The 14,182-nt window shown below is 60.2% G+C and overlaps 2 protein-coding genes across 2 annotated transcripts in view; one reads left to right on the top strand and one right to left on the bottom strand.

Moving 5' to 3' along the window:
* The first annotated feature begins 2,241 nt into the window (after positions 1 to 2,241).
* Positions 2,242 to 5,242, top strand: ISYNA1 (inositol-3-phosphate synthase 1). The gene is made up of 10 exons (XM_007945477.2): positions 2,242 to 2,367; positions 2,465 to 2,626; positions 3,059 to 3,191; positions 3,283 to 3,476; positions 3,735 to 3,884; positions 3,968 to 4,183; positions 4,282 to 4,446; positions 4,529 to 4,642; positions 4,719 to 4,936; positions 5,041 to 5,242. Exons 1-10 carry the CDS (start codon positions 2,242 to 2,244, stop codon positions 5,240 to 5,242), a joined length of 1,680 nt encoding a protein of 559 aa, XP_007943668.1.
* Positions 5,243 to 5,873: 631 nt separating this feature from the next.
* Positions 5,874 to 14,182, bottom strand: part of SSBP4 (single stranded DNA binding protein 4) — a 14,462-nt gene continuing 6,153 nt past the window's right edge. The window contains exons 4-18 of the mRNA XM_007945360.1: positions 12,109 to 12,193; positions 8,963 to 9,037; positions 8,555 to 8,620; positions 8,313 to 8,372; positions 8,161 to 8,230; positions 7,971 to 8,041; positions 7,815 to 7,882; positions 7,471 to 7,516; positions 7,344 to 7,379; positions 7,209 to 7,263; positions 7,065 to 7,132; positions 6,908 to 6,986; positions 6,539 to 6,567; positions 6,257 to 6,364; positions 5,874 to 5,903 (exon numbers count right to left, since the gene is read on the bottom strand). Coding sequence (XP_007943551.1) covers positions 5,874 to 5,903; positions 6,257 to 6,364; positions 6,539 to 6,567; positions 6,908 to 6,986; positions 7,065 to 7,132; positions 7,209 to 7,263; positions 7,344 to 7,379; positions 7,471 to 7,516; positions 7,815 to 7,882; positions 7,971 to 8,041; positions 8,161 to 8,230; positions 8,313 to 8,372; positions 8,555 to 8,620; positions 8,963 to 9,037; positions 12,109 to 12,193 — 946 coding nt within the window. The remainder of the gene's footprint in view (positions 5,904 to 6,256; positions 6,365 to 6,538; positions 6,568 to 6,907; positions 6,987 to 7,064; positions 7,133 to 7,208; positions 7,264 to 7,343; positions 7,380 to 7,470; positions 7,517 to 7,814; positions 7,883 to 7,970; positions 8,042 to 8,160; positions 8,231 to 8,312; positions 8,373 to 8,554; positions 8,621 to 8,962; positions 9,038 to 12,108; positions 12,194 to 14,182) is intronic.

Below are 14,182 nucleotides of genomic sequence, written 5' to 3'. Positions count from 1 at the left end.
TGCCTTGCCTGAGAGTCCAGCCTCCTTATGCCCCAACAGGGTCTTACTGGGTCTGAGCCAAATGGCCCACGTACCCTCAGCGGGACAATGAGCGCAGTGCTCCCCAAATGGCATGGGGCCAACAGAACTCCACCACACACTGCCCATTCCCTATCTGGGTCTCATGGACCCTGTGGTCCTACCCCCCACCCCTGACCCTTCCAATGCTGGGCCTTCTCCCCTCCAGGCCTACAGCTGGCCCAGGGATCACTTTACGGTGTCAAGTGACTAGTAGCAATAAACATAGCCTTTCCCCTGCCATCCCCCTCACCTAATTTCCTTGACTCCCCTCCAAGAAGGCCATCGGGGCCCAGGTCCCCCCATCTCCTATGGATGCTGGGGTCCCCTAGGCCTTTCTTTTTGTACACAATCCTGTAACTTCACATGTGACTTCAGGTTCCCCTCACCCCACCCCCCATCCCGAGCTCTCATTTTCCCAGGCTTCTTTTAAACTCTTCTTCGTACCTCAAAACCCCTTCCAGCAACCACCTCTACTGGGAAGCATTCCTAGCCCTCCCCGGGGTGCCCCTGGCTCTAATTCCTGTGGCTTGGGGTGGCCAAGACCACTTGCCTTCTTACCCAGACTGGAGTCTCTACAGGCCTAGGCCCAAGGCCTTTGCACCCCCTCCCCCAGAGCCAGGCCCCAACCAAGTTTCCTGCAGACGTTCCCAACTATCCACCTTTTGGGTCAGCTCCAGCCGTGGAAACTTTCCGGCCGGAGGAGGCCTCTTGTTTTGGAAAGTTCCTGGGGGAGCCGACCGCCCCGCGGCTTCCCGCTGGGTTCCCACGCTCCCTTATCGCCACTAGGCCGGCCTCCCTCCTCCCCGCAGCGCTGCCCGCCAGCCTCCTATGCCTGCCCCCTCCCCATGGCCCCCAGCCCAGCCTAGCCTCCCTCAGGCCAATGCCGCCGCAGGTGGGGAGCCGAGGCCGCAGCAGCAACCCTGGCCCCATCGTCCAGAGTCATCACAGGTGACTGTGCCACCCCGAGGGTAACAACGTTGAATTTTACCTGATCCCTGAGAAACCTCCCAACCCTTTGTGTCCTGGAAACCGGCTTACAGCAAAGAACCAGACGCCCCACGTGACCGAGATAAGCCTCCCAGATGCCCCCTTGTTTACCCAAGACCAGGCCAGACCCAGGCCCTTCAAATCCCCATCCTCAGCCTCAGCAATGAGTAACCAAGGGCTGGTCCCCGGAATCTGGCAGAAACAAAGTGCTGCTCAGCCCAACTCGGGCCCCGCAGTTCTCCTTCCCCAGCCCCTGAACTTTGTCTACTCTGCACCCAAGGCGGCGAATGGCCCCTCCTTCAGGGCCCCTCCGAGGAGGATCGGCTGACCTCAGCGAAAAGCCGACTGAGCCGCAGCGATCACGCCACCGTCTCAGCCCACTCCCCTTTCTCAGCCCACTCCCCTTCTCAGCCCACCCCCCAGTCTGCCTTTAGAGAACCGCGTCTCTACCATTCTGTGGCCCCATCTTAATGTCTGTAAGGGAAAACCATCTCTCCAATCCCGAGGCTCCCGCAATGTTGGGCCTGCGCGCTCTCGCAAGTGGAGCACCCCACCCCCTCCATTGCGGTCACTTGTCCTCTTTGCCCCCGTATTCCCCATCCAAGTATTTTCATTTGACGAGTCCATGAGGAGCCATGCGGGGGACAGGGGAGAGAGCCTGCGGTGGGCTCTGCTGCGCGTGATTTTCAGACGGGGGCAGTCGGAGGCAGGACAGTGCCTGATTTTGGGGTCCCAGTCTTGGTTTGGCCCTCTGCTCTTTCACCCCGCCCACTGCCTCAGTTTCCCATTTGTGATCTATGACCAAGAGCACCCTCCACAGGCCTGACTTCCCTGGCGTGGCTGCACCACCCCCTCCACTATGGCTGGGGCCAGGCGCAGCATCGCGGAACCCTCCAGTACAGTGGGGGTGCCTGCAGCGCGCCCCAGTGAGGCCACACACGCGCCTGGAACCTCGAACCCAGGCAGCGGCGGCGCCCCCTCCCCTCGGAGGGCGGGGCGGGGCGGGGCGGGGGCGGAGCCGAGGCGCTTTTCCCCGGAGCCTGCGCGCCCCGCGGCCCCGCGCTGCCCGCTGCCCGCGCCGCTCGTAGCCGGTGAGTGCGCCCTGCGGGGTTCTCGCCGCCGCGCCCGCCCGAGGACCTAGTCCTCTGGCTCGCGTCTCCGGCTGACCGCCCCCCCTGCCCCCAGCCCGCTGTAATGGATGCCGCCGCTGGTGCCGAGTTTGTAGTTGAGAGCCCCGACGTGGTCTACAGCCCCGAGGCCATCGAGGCGCAGTACGAGTACCGGACGACGCGCGTTAGCCGCGAGGGTGGCGTTCTCAAGGTGGGCGGCCCGGGGAGGGGCGCCCAACGGTTTCACCGCCCGGAGGAGGGGGCAGGCCTGTTGGGCGCGCCCCAAGCTCACGACGCCGTCCCCCTAGGTGCACCCCACGTCCACGCGCTTCACTTTCCGGACGGCCCGGCAGGTGCCCCGCCTCGGGGTCATGCTAGTCGGCTGGGGCGGCAACAACGGCTCCACGCTGACCGCCGCCGTTCTGGCCAACCGGTTGCGCCTGTCCTGGCCCACGCGCACTGGCCTCAAGGTGGGGGGGCCCCGCGGGGAGATGATTCCACGGACTCTGCTGTAGGGGGGGCCTTTCCCCACGATGAGCAGATTCCATTGGGGAGGGAGGAAGGGATGTCTCCCGAAGGGGGGAAAGGATTCCACTGGAGGGAGGGGGAGTCCCCGTGGTGGAAGTAGGTTTTACAGGGGATGTGAAGGAGGACAAGAGGTGTTTCCATGGGGGTCTGTCCGGGGGCGCGGCCTCTGCGGGGAAAGCAGATTCCACCGAGGGGGAGGGGGCGTCTCCGCAGAGGAAGGGGCCTCCGCGAGGGGCGTGGTCTCTGCTGCGCTGGGCCTCCGCCGACCTGACGGCGCCGGGCTGCGAGGCGGGGCTGGGGGCGGGCTCGGGGCGGGGCCCAGGCTGGCTCGGCCACACCCTGCGCCCACCCCGCGCCCTGCCTGCGGTCCCCAGGAGGCCAACTACTATGGCTCGCTGACGCAAGCGGGCACCGTGAGCCTGGGCCTGGACGCCGAGGGCCAGGAGGTGCACGTGCCCTTCCGCGCGCTGCTACCCATGGTGGCGCCCGATGACCTGGTGTTTGACGGTGCGTGGGGCCTGGACCGGAGGAGGGCAACACGGCGGGCGGGGTCCCCAAGGGCCGAGGGAACCTGGACGAACCTGAGGGTCGTCCCCAGGCTGGGACATCTCGTCGCTGAACCTGGCCCAGGCGATGCGGCGCGCGCAAGTGCTGGACTGGGGGTTGCAGGAGCAGCTGTGGCCACACATGGAGGCCATGCGCCCTCGCCCCTCAGTCTACATCCCGGAGTTCATCGCAGCCAACCAGGGTGCGCGCGCAGACAACCTCATCCCGGGCACGCGTGCGCAGCAGGTGCTGCTCCTCCCGACCCACCTGATTGCAGTTTTCTGTCTTTAGCCGTTTTCTTTTTAAATTATCCTGGCTTTTTGTTCTCCCTCCCTATTACCCTCCCCTCCCTCACCTTTTGATTCCTGTTTTTCTCTCCTGACCAATGCTCCCGTACTAAGCGTGTTTTCGGGGTGTAGGTATAGAGCCCCCTTTGCTCTTGGGGAGCCGAGGGGCTAGGTGACTGTACACCCTTTTCCCACCTTCCCCCCACCTTCGACTCAGCTGGAGCAGATCCGCAAGGACATCCGAGACTTTTGGTCCAGCAATGGGCTGGACAAGGTCATTGTGCTGTGGACAGCAAACACTGAGCGTTTCTGCGACGTGGTCCCAGGTTGCAATGACACGGCAGAGAACCTGCTTCGAACCATTGAGGTGGGAGCACACTGGAGTAGGGGAGGGGCAGGGTCAGAACTTGCAGCATCCCATGCTGACCACCACTGTGTCCCCACCCACAGGTGGGTGGGGAGGTGTCCCCATCCACGCTTTTTGCTGTGGCCAGCATTCTGGAGGGCTGTGCTTTCCTCAATGGATCCCCGCAGAACACACTAGTGCCAGGGGCACTGGAACTGGCATGGCAGCACCATGTCTTCGTGGGCGGGGATGACTTCAAGACTGGCCAGACTAAGGTTAAGTCAGTCCTCGTGGACTTCCTCATTGGCTCAGGACTTAAGGTTTGTGGAGTAGCAGTGGAGGTGGAAATAGAGGGCTCAGAGGGCAATGAAAAGGCTACATGGGACCTGGAGGCCAAAGCGCTCCATTGTTGCCACAGACCATGTCCATCGTGAGCTACAACCACCTGGGCAACAATGACGGGCAGAACCTGTCGGCGCCATCCCAGTTCCGCTCCAAGGAGGTGTCCAAGAGTAACGTGGTGGATGACATGGTGCTCAGCAACCCAGTGCTCTATGCACCTGGGGAGGAGCCAGATCACTGTGTGCGTGGGGCCCTAGGGACTGGGAGGCTGGGAGTGGGCTGAGCTTCAGTGGACCACTGCAATGACTTTGTGTGGCCCTCAGGTGGTGATCAAGTACGTGCCGTATGTGGGTGACAGCAAACGTGCACTGGACGAGTACACATCTGAGCTGATGCTGGGCGGCACCAACACGCTGGTGTTGCACAACACGTGCGAGGTGCAGGGGCGAGCCTGGCGGGAGGGGCAGAGGTGACCCACTTGTGGCCCCACCCACTCACCAGCTTCACCCCCAGGACTCACTGCTGGCTGCACCCATCATGCTGGACCTGGTGCTGCTGACTGAGCTGTGTCAGCGTGTGAGCTTCCAGACGGACGCTGACCCGGAGCCGCAGGGCTTCCACTCTGTTCTGGCGCTGCTCAGCTTCCTATTCAAGGCCCCGCTTGTGCCCCCAGGCAGCCCGGTGGTCAACGCACTCTTCCGACAGCGCAGCTGCATTGAGAACATCTTCAGGTGTGCACCGCAATGACCACGGGAGGGGGACTGGTGCAGAACTGGGGGCTGTGGAGACCGCAAGCCCAGTTTCTGGCCCCACTAACCCCCACTGCTGTACCCAGGGCCTGCCTGGGGTTGCCACCACAGAACCACATGCTGCTGGAGCACAAGATGGAACGGCCAGACCCTGCACTAAAGCGCATTGGACCTGAGGTTTGCCCTGTGTCATGCAACAAAGGAGCAGCACCCACTGCCCCCAACGGCTGCACTGGTGATTCCAAAGGGCATCTGCAGGCTGAGGCGCCACAGCCAACCACCACCTGAGGCTGCGGTCCACTAGCTCCCCCTTATTCCTGCCCATTGCTCCTCAACCTCACTCTGCCAGGCCCCACCCAAGACAATAAAGCTGATGCCACTGTCACAACCCAGCCTGTGAGTCCTCGGTGCTTGTGACCCTTCCACCCCCTCTGCCACCACCCACTCAGCACCTGAGCTGCTCATGTCTCCAGCTTCATACCACCCCAACCTTTCCACATGGGACTCTTACATGCAGTCTCCTAGCACCCTGGTGCCTCTTCCTCCCCTAGCTCTTGCGGTGGGGGTTGAAAAGAAAAGTAAAGAAATGCAAGACAAGGCTACCAAAACACAAAACCAAGTTACATTTATTGATGGGCCCCACCCCCACCATCCAGGGCATAGGGGGCCCCCCAAGAAGCCTCCATTGCACAGAATACAAATGGCGATGGGAAAAGGCCTTACAGGAGAGCTCCTCTCTGAGGTCCTTGCGTTTTTTTTTTTTTTTTTTTAAGAAAATTAAGTCCTTGTGTGGGCTGGGGGGCCTGCCAGGCCTCACTCAGCCCAGGGTCCAAGAGCCAGAAATGTGACTTCGGCCAGCCAAGCACCCAGCCTTGGCCTCAGGCACGGACGCTAAGCAGAGGCTGGGGGCGGCCGCCTGTCACACGCTCATGGTCATCCCGGGTGAATACTGCGGAGAAAAGGGGGCGGCGCGCACCAGCAGTCTCAACTCGGGCCTCGGCTAGGACCCAACCCCCCACCCCGGGGACAAATGGGGCAGGATGCGGTGGGTCTGGTCCCGGGAAGGCACAGGGGAGGGGAGGCAGGGATGCAGGAGACCGCCCTGGGGCGCGGGTCCCGGGGTGGGGGCAGGGGCGGGGTAGGAGGGATGGGGGTGAGGGAAGGGATGCCGCGGCCGCCCCCCCACCTGGCCCGCCGCGGTCACGGTCTTGCTCTGGCCCCCCGGCCGCCCCGCCGGGGTCTGCCCGCCAGGCCCCTCCGGCCCGACGCCGCCGCGGGGGGGGAGTCGACGCAGTCGCTTACACTTTCACTCGGGAACGGGTGCAGGAAAGTCCCGGCGGCCGCTATCTCGCCATCGTCCCGCGGGGTGCCCGGGGCGTTGCTCAGGCCGGCCACAGCGCCGGGGGAGCTCTGAGGGCAGCCACGGTCAGCCAGGCACCCTGCCCCCAAAGCCTGCCCAGTGACGCCACCGCGCAGCCCCTCCCCAAGTCCCTCACACCTCCCACCCACAGCCCCACCTCGGCCTCCTTGTTGAGTGCTGCCTCCCAAGCCATGCCCCGCCCACCGTAGGGGCGCAGCCCTCACCTTCGGCAACCCGTCCATGTCGCCCGAGCCTGTTGACGGACAGACGGACACGCAGCTCAGATGCCCCTGTCCCAGGTCCGCCCGCATCTGGGGGCCTCCAGGCCCTTCCCCTAGTTCCGCCCCCAGCCGCGCGACAGACAGCCGTTCACTGTCTGCTTGGTAGGCACAAGCACCACTGGGGGACTGGGATGGGGGACTCGGGTTCTAGGCCTGGGAGGGGATCTGAGCAGAAGACTTGGGATGGGCGTGTCTAGGCACTCCCCTCCATCACAGCCCTTGTCCATCACCAGCCCCGCTGGAAATGCATAAAGGGCAGGGAGGCCACCAGGGGGCACAGGCCAGGGCTGGGGTCCCCAGCCACCCACTCACCCAGGGATCCGTTCACGTGATGCGGTTCCATCGCACTCATGGCCGCCATGGTGCCCTCCGGGCCAGAGCTGAGAGGGAACTACAGACAGAGAGGCAGCATGCGGTCAGGCCATGCCCATCACTGCTAACCCCACCCTCTGAAGTGCCCCCCACTCACATTAGTCCTGCCAGCACTGGGCCCGATGGGGTTCATGATGGTGTACATGTTCTCACTGGAGTTGGAGTCTGGAGGAGATGACCACGTCAGGAAGTGAGGGCTCCAGGGACCTCCCTCCAGCCCTGTTCCCCCACTCAGGCATACCTCCAGGGCTGGCCATGATGGGAGTTCCAGGGGGGCCACCTCCTCCAGGGGGTCCCTGTACATGATACAGAAGGGGAATAAGAAAGGCTCCCTTACCTGCTACCCCACCACCCAGGGATGGATTTCCCCACTCACTGTGTAGCTGCCAGGGGAGGATGAAGAATAGGGGATCTGAGGAGAGGGGACAGCTGTGAGTGGTAGGCACAGATGGTAGGCTAGGGGCCCCCACCCTGCCCCCCCACCTGCGTAGCTTAGGACTCACTGAGTTGCCACTGGGGCTGGCCCACGGACCTCGCACTCCTGGGCCCCTAGGAGAGAGGGTGGGTGCATCCTAAGGCTAGGCTGGGGGTGTAAGATCCCCCACCCATGCTAATAACCCCTATCCTCCATGTGCACCCAGACAGGTGTGGGCTGACCAGTCACTCAGATCCACCATTCATGGCCATGAGTGTCTGACCACAGCTCTGGGCCTGTTTTCCCACCCGACACAGGGACAATGCAACGCCTGGCACTCAAGTCCACACCAGGACAACCATCATGAGGCTGGGCAGTGGATTACATGGGTGGACACAAGAACACACATTCCCAGGGCTTGGGGGGTCTTACATGTTTAGGGCAGGCAACCCAGAGCCAGCAAGCGAGTTGGGCAGGGGCCGAATGCCTCCTCCATAGCTCTGCCAAGGTGAAGGGACCATGAGTTTCGGGACAGCAGATAGGGGAGACAGCCCCACAAGCTCTGTTCCCCATCTGGGCCAGCCTTACCTGGGGCCCAACGCTGGCCATGCCCCGGGGAGGCGTTACCCGCTGCATTGGGCCACCCATGCTTGGATGCCCTGAGGTGGGGAGGAGAAAAAGGGGGGCTCAGGCTGGGATCACTGTCCTTGTGCCTGGGGGGTATCCTGGAGCTGGGGTCCTGATGGGTGGGAACTGCAGCTAAGGTATCCCTACTCACCCTGTGCACGTGGGGAGGGGTCCATGGCACCAGGAAGGAGGGGCTGGGAGCCAGGGAGCCCGACAGGAGGCTGCAAAAGGGAAGGGGCAGCGCTGAGTCCGGGGTGTCTCCGCCTACCCAGCCTCAGCCCCCCACCCCCATCCCTCTCTCACCTGACTCGGCATCCGCAGGGTGGGCCGGGGGCCCCCTGGGAACCGCGGTGACATGAAGGGCTGGAAGAAGTGGTCAGGGAGTCAGCACCTCCCTGCAACCGCCCTCCAAACTACCCTGTTCCTGATAACAGGGATCCCAAACCTGGCAGCGCCTACTTCAGGGCCAGCATGGCATCTGGTGTATGAGCATGAGGGGATGTGTGTGCGCGTGGGGAATGGCAGGAAGGGGCACAGGTCCTTACCTGGCTATGAGACCCCATCATAGGGGTGTTGGGATTGTGGGGGGGCGGCTGGGAGCTGGGGGGGCCCTAGGATGACAGAATCAGCTGGGTTGGGGGGAACACAGTCACCCCAAAGCCCCCTGGTGTCCTGCAGCCATGCTAGGACAGCCAAGGAAGGGGCAAGGTCAGTGTGGAGGTAGAGGTTGGCAATCCGGCACTCGGCCCCTTCCACCCCACTCCTGGAGAACAGCCCCATGTAAAGCAGGCTCCCAGGGCCACTGTGACCCCTCTGGCCCCCACCCTGACTGCAACATGACCAGCTCTCCTGCCCTGGTACCCCATAAGCTGCAGACTTCAGGCATCCTCATGTCCAACTCCCACCTGCCATGGCCCACCCAGGGTCTGGGATTTGGGGGCCCCAAGTCATACCTGGAAGAAGCCGGGTGCCATGGTGTCACTGGGGGCCAGGCTCCCCATCACAGGACTAGGGGCTGCTGCAGAGCTCTGCAAGACAGGGGAGATAGTGAGAAGCATTTCAGGCCAGGTTCTCTGGGACATTTCATCCTCTCTGACAGAAGTCAACTTCCCAGGACAGTGACAGGTGACTGCTGGTAGGCAAGTGATGAAATTTGGGCCACACCCAGGGCCACCTGATCTGTGCACTGCATGAGGAGGATGGGAGGCCCTCCCAGGAGGGAGAAGTCCTGGGTTAGTAACTCTGGACCAGTCTCAGCTGCTAGGTGGCCTTCAGCAAGAGCCCAAGAAGGAACCCAGGGGTCTGGGGCCAATGTCATGAAATGTCTAAGCTTAAAGAGTCTGGGGGTCTAGAAATAGAGACCCCAGATTGGGCAGGGCCTCTGAGCAGATTGCTGGGTCACAGCCACCCAGATACCATGGTCTACTGAGCAAGCATTGTTTCAATCCAACTCTCTACCTTTTTTGGACTCAAAACAACCCATGTGTGTAGCAGAAGAACTGTGTTTCATAAGGTTTTCAGGCTTAGTTTTTTGGAAGCAGATCACCAAGCCTTTCTTCCCTCAGGGTGGACTTGACCCTCTAACTTTCTGGTTAGCAGCTAAGTACGTAACTGTTTGCACCACTCAGGGTCTCCCCTCTCTTCTGTATGCAGAGAAAAGTCCAGGCTGGTGTTCAGGATGCGCCCCTCAGTGGGTGGTGGTGGGTCCCCATCCCCTACCCTCCCTTTTCCTGGCTCGCAGGGCACCTTGGCTGGTTTCCCTGGCTCTACCAAATACCCAAATTCACTGCCATTCAGTCAATTCTGACTCAGACCCTATAGCAGAGAACAGAACTGGCCCACAGTTTCCAGGGCTGTAATCTTTAGAGAAGCAGACTGCCACATCTTTGTCCCACAGAGCAACTGGTGAGTTCAAACCACTGACCTTTCAGTTAGCAGTCAAGCACTTGGCCACTGCACTAGCAAGGCTCCTTAGCTCTACCCCAGACGCCCAAATAAACACACTACCTAGGTTATAAAGAAATCAGTTGCAGCTGTAACATCAACCCCTGTAGGGTGGCTACAAGAGAACCCACCCAGCCGCTCCTCAAGAGAACAGAGAAGACGACTGCCTGGAGGAGAGCTCCCAGGCTCTGGTGGGTGGGTAGGAGGGATGGATGCAGTATGGGGTCTGACCACCAACTGCTTCCTTTTCGTTCCAGGAACTACACGCAAAACCACCTGGTTGTGCAAGGGGAGCATCTCAGGAGAGGCAGGCCAGTAGACAAGTCTGGGAGGCACATCCCCAAGGGTCCCTGAGCCCTCTGCTGTCATCCCCCACCAGACAGGGGTCCAGAGGGAGCTGGTCTGTGCCACTGCTGGGCACACCCAGCCACACAGGGTCACTGAGAGGGCTGAGGGGTTTCTGTGCCGTGTCCACAATCACAGGTGGGCAGGGAGCAGGCCTTGCAGACATCCCCTCTCCTGGACTGCGGCCTGACCACCACCTGCCCCTCCTCCAAGGCTATCCTGTTAAATGATCTCACCTAGGAGACTACCTCAGCAGGAGATGTGACAGGGGGCAGCCCCCACAGGCCCAGGAAACTGAGAACATTCCTCAGGGCCCAGCAGAGACCCATAAGAGCAGCTGGCAACCCTGGGGAAGGGGGAATGTGGACCCAGTTCTCTATCCCTGGACCTCGTCCTGGCTCTAATGAACCACCCACCCCCTTACTCCCCCCACACACACACACACACCTCGGCCTGGGGCAGCTGCGCCCTAGAGACGCCTGCCTCAGCGGCTGGAGCACCTTGAAGCCCCGGGTCTGCCCGCGACTGCGCAAGCAGTCAGTCCCCTTTCAGGCCCTAAGAGGCGCCGGCGAATTTCCTGGTCACGGCTGGCAACGGGATGAGCTCTGAGCCTAAGGATGGTGCACAGGCCCCACCAGCCCCCGCCGCACCCTAACTTTAGGCTCTGCCCGCCCCCACTCTTACTCCATGGGGTGGACCCCCCCATGTTAATCATCCTAAGAGAGGCGCCTGGGCCCTGGGCCCGCGTTGCCATGACGACTGGCTGGGCGCGCTCGCATTTCCGGAAGACTCCAAGGTCAGCCCCGAGCCCAGGAGCTGCGGGGGACGGAAAACGGACCGGTGGGAGCCCTCCTCCGGCAGTGGGGCCCGCAGGATGCACGCCCAGCTTAAGCCCGCGCCCACGGGGACCCTGTATCCTCCGCCTGTGCCTTCTCCTCGACGCCCCAGCGCTGCCATGGCAACCAGCACGCACCAGCAGGAAGCGTGCTCGCTCCACTGCCTGACAGAAGTGGAGGATGCAGAGCCCGGGAGAGCTCGACCGAGGGGAGGGAGAGCCGGACCCACACGGAGGAACCCATGCACCCAGACTTCCAGACACCACCACGTTGGTGGGTGGAGCACACAGGCAGCAGAACCCGATGGGGAGGAATAGCATCGATGCTAGAAACAGCTCCCCAGCACACACAGTTGGGGAGGGACTATCTTCAGGGACATGGGGTTCCCTCCATGGTGGATGAATACAGCCTGCCCTTCCAGGCAGGGCTGGGGGCAGCTCCCAGCTGGGAGGGCACCAGGTACCTGAGAGGCTGTGGAGTGGATCTCCTGGAGCTAGAGGAGGTGCCGTGAATCTATGCCCAAGGAGAGGTCTCATGAGGAACAACAGGGGGTGTGCGGGGCGGGGCAGGGGAAGCCCCACCAGCAGGGTCAAGGGCAGGGCTGCTATCTTCCACAGCACCCTCCATCCTCGCTATCCCCCTCCTATCCCACTTCCAGGAAATTCTGACCCCTGCTCAGCCCTGGGGGAAACTGAGGCCAGAGAGATCGAGTCTGAGTAGTGTCCCCAGAGTTCTTGGAAGTCTACCTCTCCAGCCCAGTGTCTAGCCCCGTCAGCCAACCCTGTGTGGGGCTGCTGGAGGCCATCCTTGGCAAGAGGGGTGGCCAGAGCTCAGCCACTGGAGCCCAGGTTCTGTGAAGTTAGGAGAGAAGAGGTGGACCAAGAGGAGAGAGTATGGGGAGGCCCAGGGAGAGAGGGCAGGACACTGTCACACCCCTGCACCTGCCCACCAGATACCGCCCACGCAGCACTCACATAGTCCTGGAAGGCCTTGGCCTCACTGGAGTGTTCACAGGCCTCTCTCCGGTCCGGAGCCGCACAATACAGGTCCCAGAATACGCTGTGAGTCAGGATGGGATGCGGTTCCTCCAGGGCTACGCTCCTGAGCCAGGTCCCCACCCATCTCCCCCCCACCCCACCCCCCGCCACTGGGATAACCCTCCAAAAGGAAACCAGGAAATGTCTAAGAGAAGAAAGGGTTAAGTAAGAAGCAGGTCATGGAGGAAAAAGTGGTGGTTTTGGCTGGTGGGGCCAAGTGTGGAAGAGAACCTAACAATGGGGGCTGCACTGTTTCAGGCTCTGCCCCAATGTGACCACAATATTGCCAAGTGGTTATAGTAATAGTCACACAATTGTTTCTCTTTTTTTAATTTACTTTTTATTGTGATTTGGGTTAAAGTTTACAGAGCAAATTCACCTTCTACAAGCAGTTCACATACACCCTGTCTCATGACATTGACTACAATTTACCACAATGCAACAGTTCCCCTCTCACTTCTTCCCCATAGTTACCTCTTCCCTGTGTCCTTCCCTCCCATGCACTCCTGCCCCCTGAGCTGTCTCTCTGTCCATACACAGTCCTTCTGTTCTCCCATGAGTGATCTCCAAGGAGTGTAACCTGCCTAGTTAGTGTAAATGTTCACCTCTTATGCCTGTCTTTTGTTTGGCTGGAAGCCCCAGGAGTGTGTTCAATTCCAGACGTGAAGGGCTGCTAGGGGCCGTAGTCTCAGTGGTTCCATCAGGCTCTATCAGAGCAGCAAACCTGGTCCCCTTTTTCTTTTTTTTTTTCCAAATCATTTTGAATTTTGTTCCACATTATTCTCCCAAGGAGTCCCATAATTGCTTCTTGTTTGCTTGTTTTTAATAGATCTTCCTTTATGGCATATCTCTGAAGAATAGATGAGGGGGAGGCCCTTTAGTCTCACTCCCACCATCCTCGTGGACCACCCCTCCTGCCTCAGCACCTTATACTTGAGACTGGTAGCCTTTCTCCACCAAGGCTCCTCCTGTCTTTTACTGTGTCTCAAAATGTTAGGAACAGGAGATACTGAGAGCATCCCTTGTTCCACCTCCTCTCCACCAAGGCTCCTCCTGTCTTTTACTGTGTCTCAAAATGTTAGGAACAGGAAATACTGAGAGCATCCCTTGTTCCACCTCCATCTGTGCAAGGTCCTAGAGTTACAACAGGAACGGACCAAAGAGCTCCATGCTCAAGGAGCTCTCATTCAGAGGGGCAGCTCTACAATCAGGCAGATGTGGGTGAAGTTAACTCACAACAAGGATGTAAAACAATATCTGGTTCTGGAATGACTTTAGGTGGGTAATCCAGAAAGGACATTTGAGCTGAGGCCAGAAAATTGAGAAGCCGGCCTTGAGTAGGTAGGTAGGAAGAGCTTCCCAGACAGGGAACCCAGCAAATGCAAAGGCCCTGAGGTGGGAAGATCTTGGTAAGGTCAGGGACCAAATAGAAGAAGCACAGGGTGGCTGTAATGAGTGGTTGGGGTGAGATCCAACAGGTAGGAAGGGGCCAGGGTACAGGGCTTGTAAGTTGCTTTCAACTTTCTTTTTGACAAATGGAGACCACTCTCTCTCCTGTTCTGCACATTCATATGACATCATGAATGGGGCAAAGGTAAAGATGAATTTGGAGATGAGGACTGTGTTGGATTGGGTTCTCTAGAGAAACACAAAAACCAGCAAAGTATATATATATATTTATAGAGAGAGAAAGAGAGAGAGAGAGAAGTTTATCTTAGATAAATGGCTCACAAGCGTGTAGAAGCCGAGAAGTTCAAGCTGAAAAGTTCGTCTCTGGAGGGGGATGGGGCCTGGAGCCGTCTGACTTTCGCACGCACGGCAGAGGAGTTCAAGCCACAAAGTTCGTCTCTGGAGGGGGATGAGGGCTGGAGCTGCCTGGTTCCCGTAAGCACAACAGAGCCGAGAGAATCAAGCTGACACGCAGCGCGCTGGTCGCTGTTCCCAACAAAGAATGAATCTGAAAACCTCCAGGGCGAGCAGTGAGCTGCTCGCTCCAGGAAGTATATAGTCC

Source organism: Orycteropus afer, unplaced genomic scaffold, assembly GCF_000298275.1.
Source record: "Orycteropus afer afer isolate SDZICR_OR568_19922 unplaced genomic scaffold, OryAfe1.0 scaffold00136, whole genome shotgun sequence".
Lineage (NCBI taxonomy): Eukaryota > Metazoa > Chordata > Mammalia > Tubulidentata > Orycteropodidae > Orycteropus > Orycteropus afer.
The sequence above is the reverse complement of the archived record's forward strand: the minus strand, read 5'-3'. Positions and strand labels throughout refer to the sequence as shown.

What these genes read in the sequence shown, in the direction of transcription:
- ISYNA1 (XM_007945477.2), top strand. Translation starts at nt 2,242, where the DNA reads ATGGATGCCGCCGCTGGTGCCGAGTTTGTAGTTGAGAGCCCCGACGTG. An exon ending in GCGAGGGTGGCGTTCTCAAG is followed by an intron (nt 2,368 to 2,464) that starts GTGGGCGGCCCG and finishes CCGTCCCCCTAG; the next exon opens with GTGCACCCCACGTCCACGCG. An exon ending in CGGGCACGCGTGCGCAGCAG is followed by an intron (nt 3,477 to 3,734) that starts GTGCTGCTCCTC and finishes CCTTCGACTCAG; the next exon opens with CTGGAGCAGATCCGCAAGGA.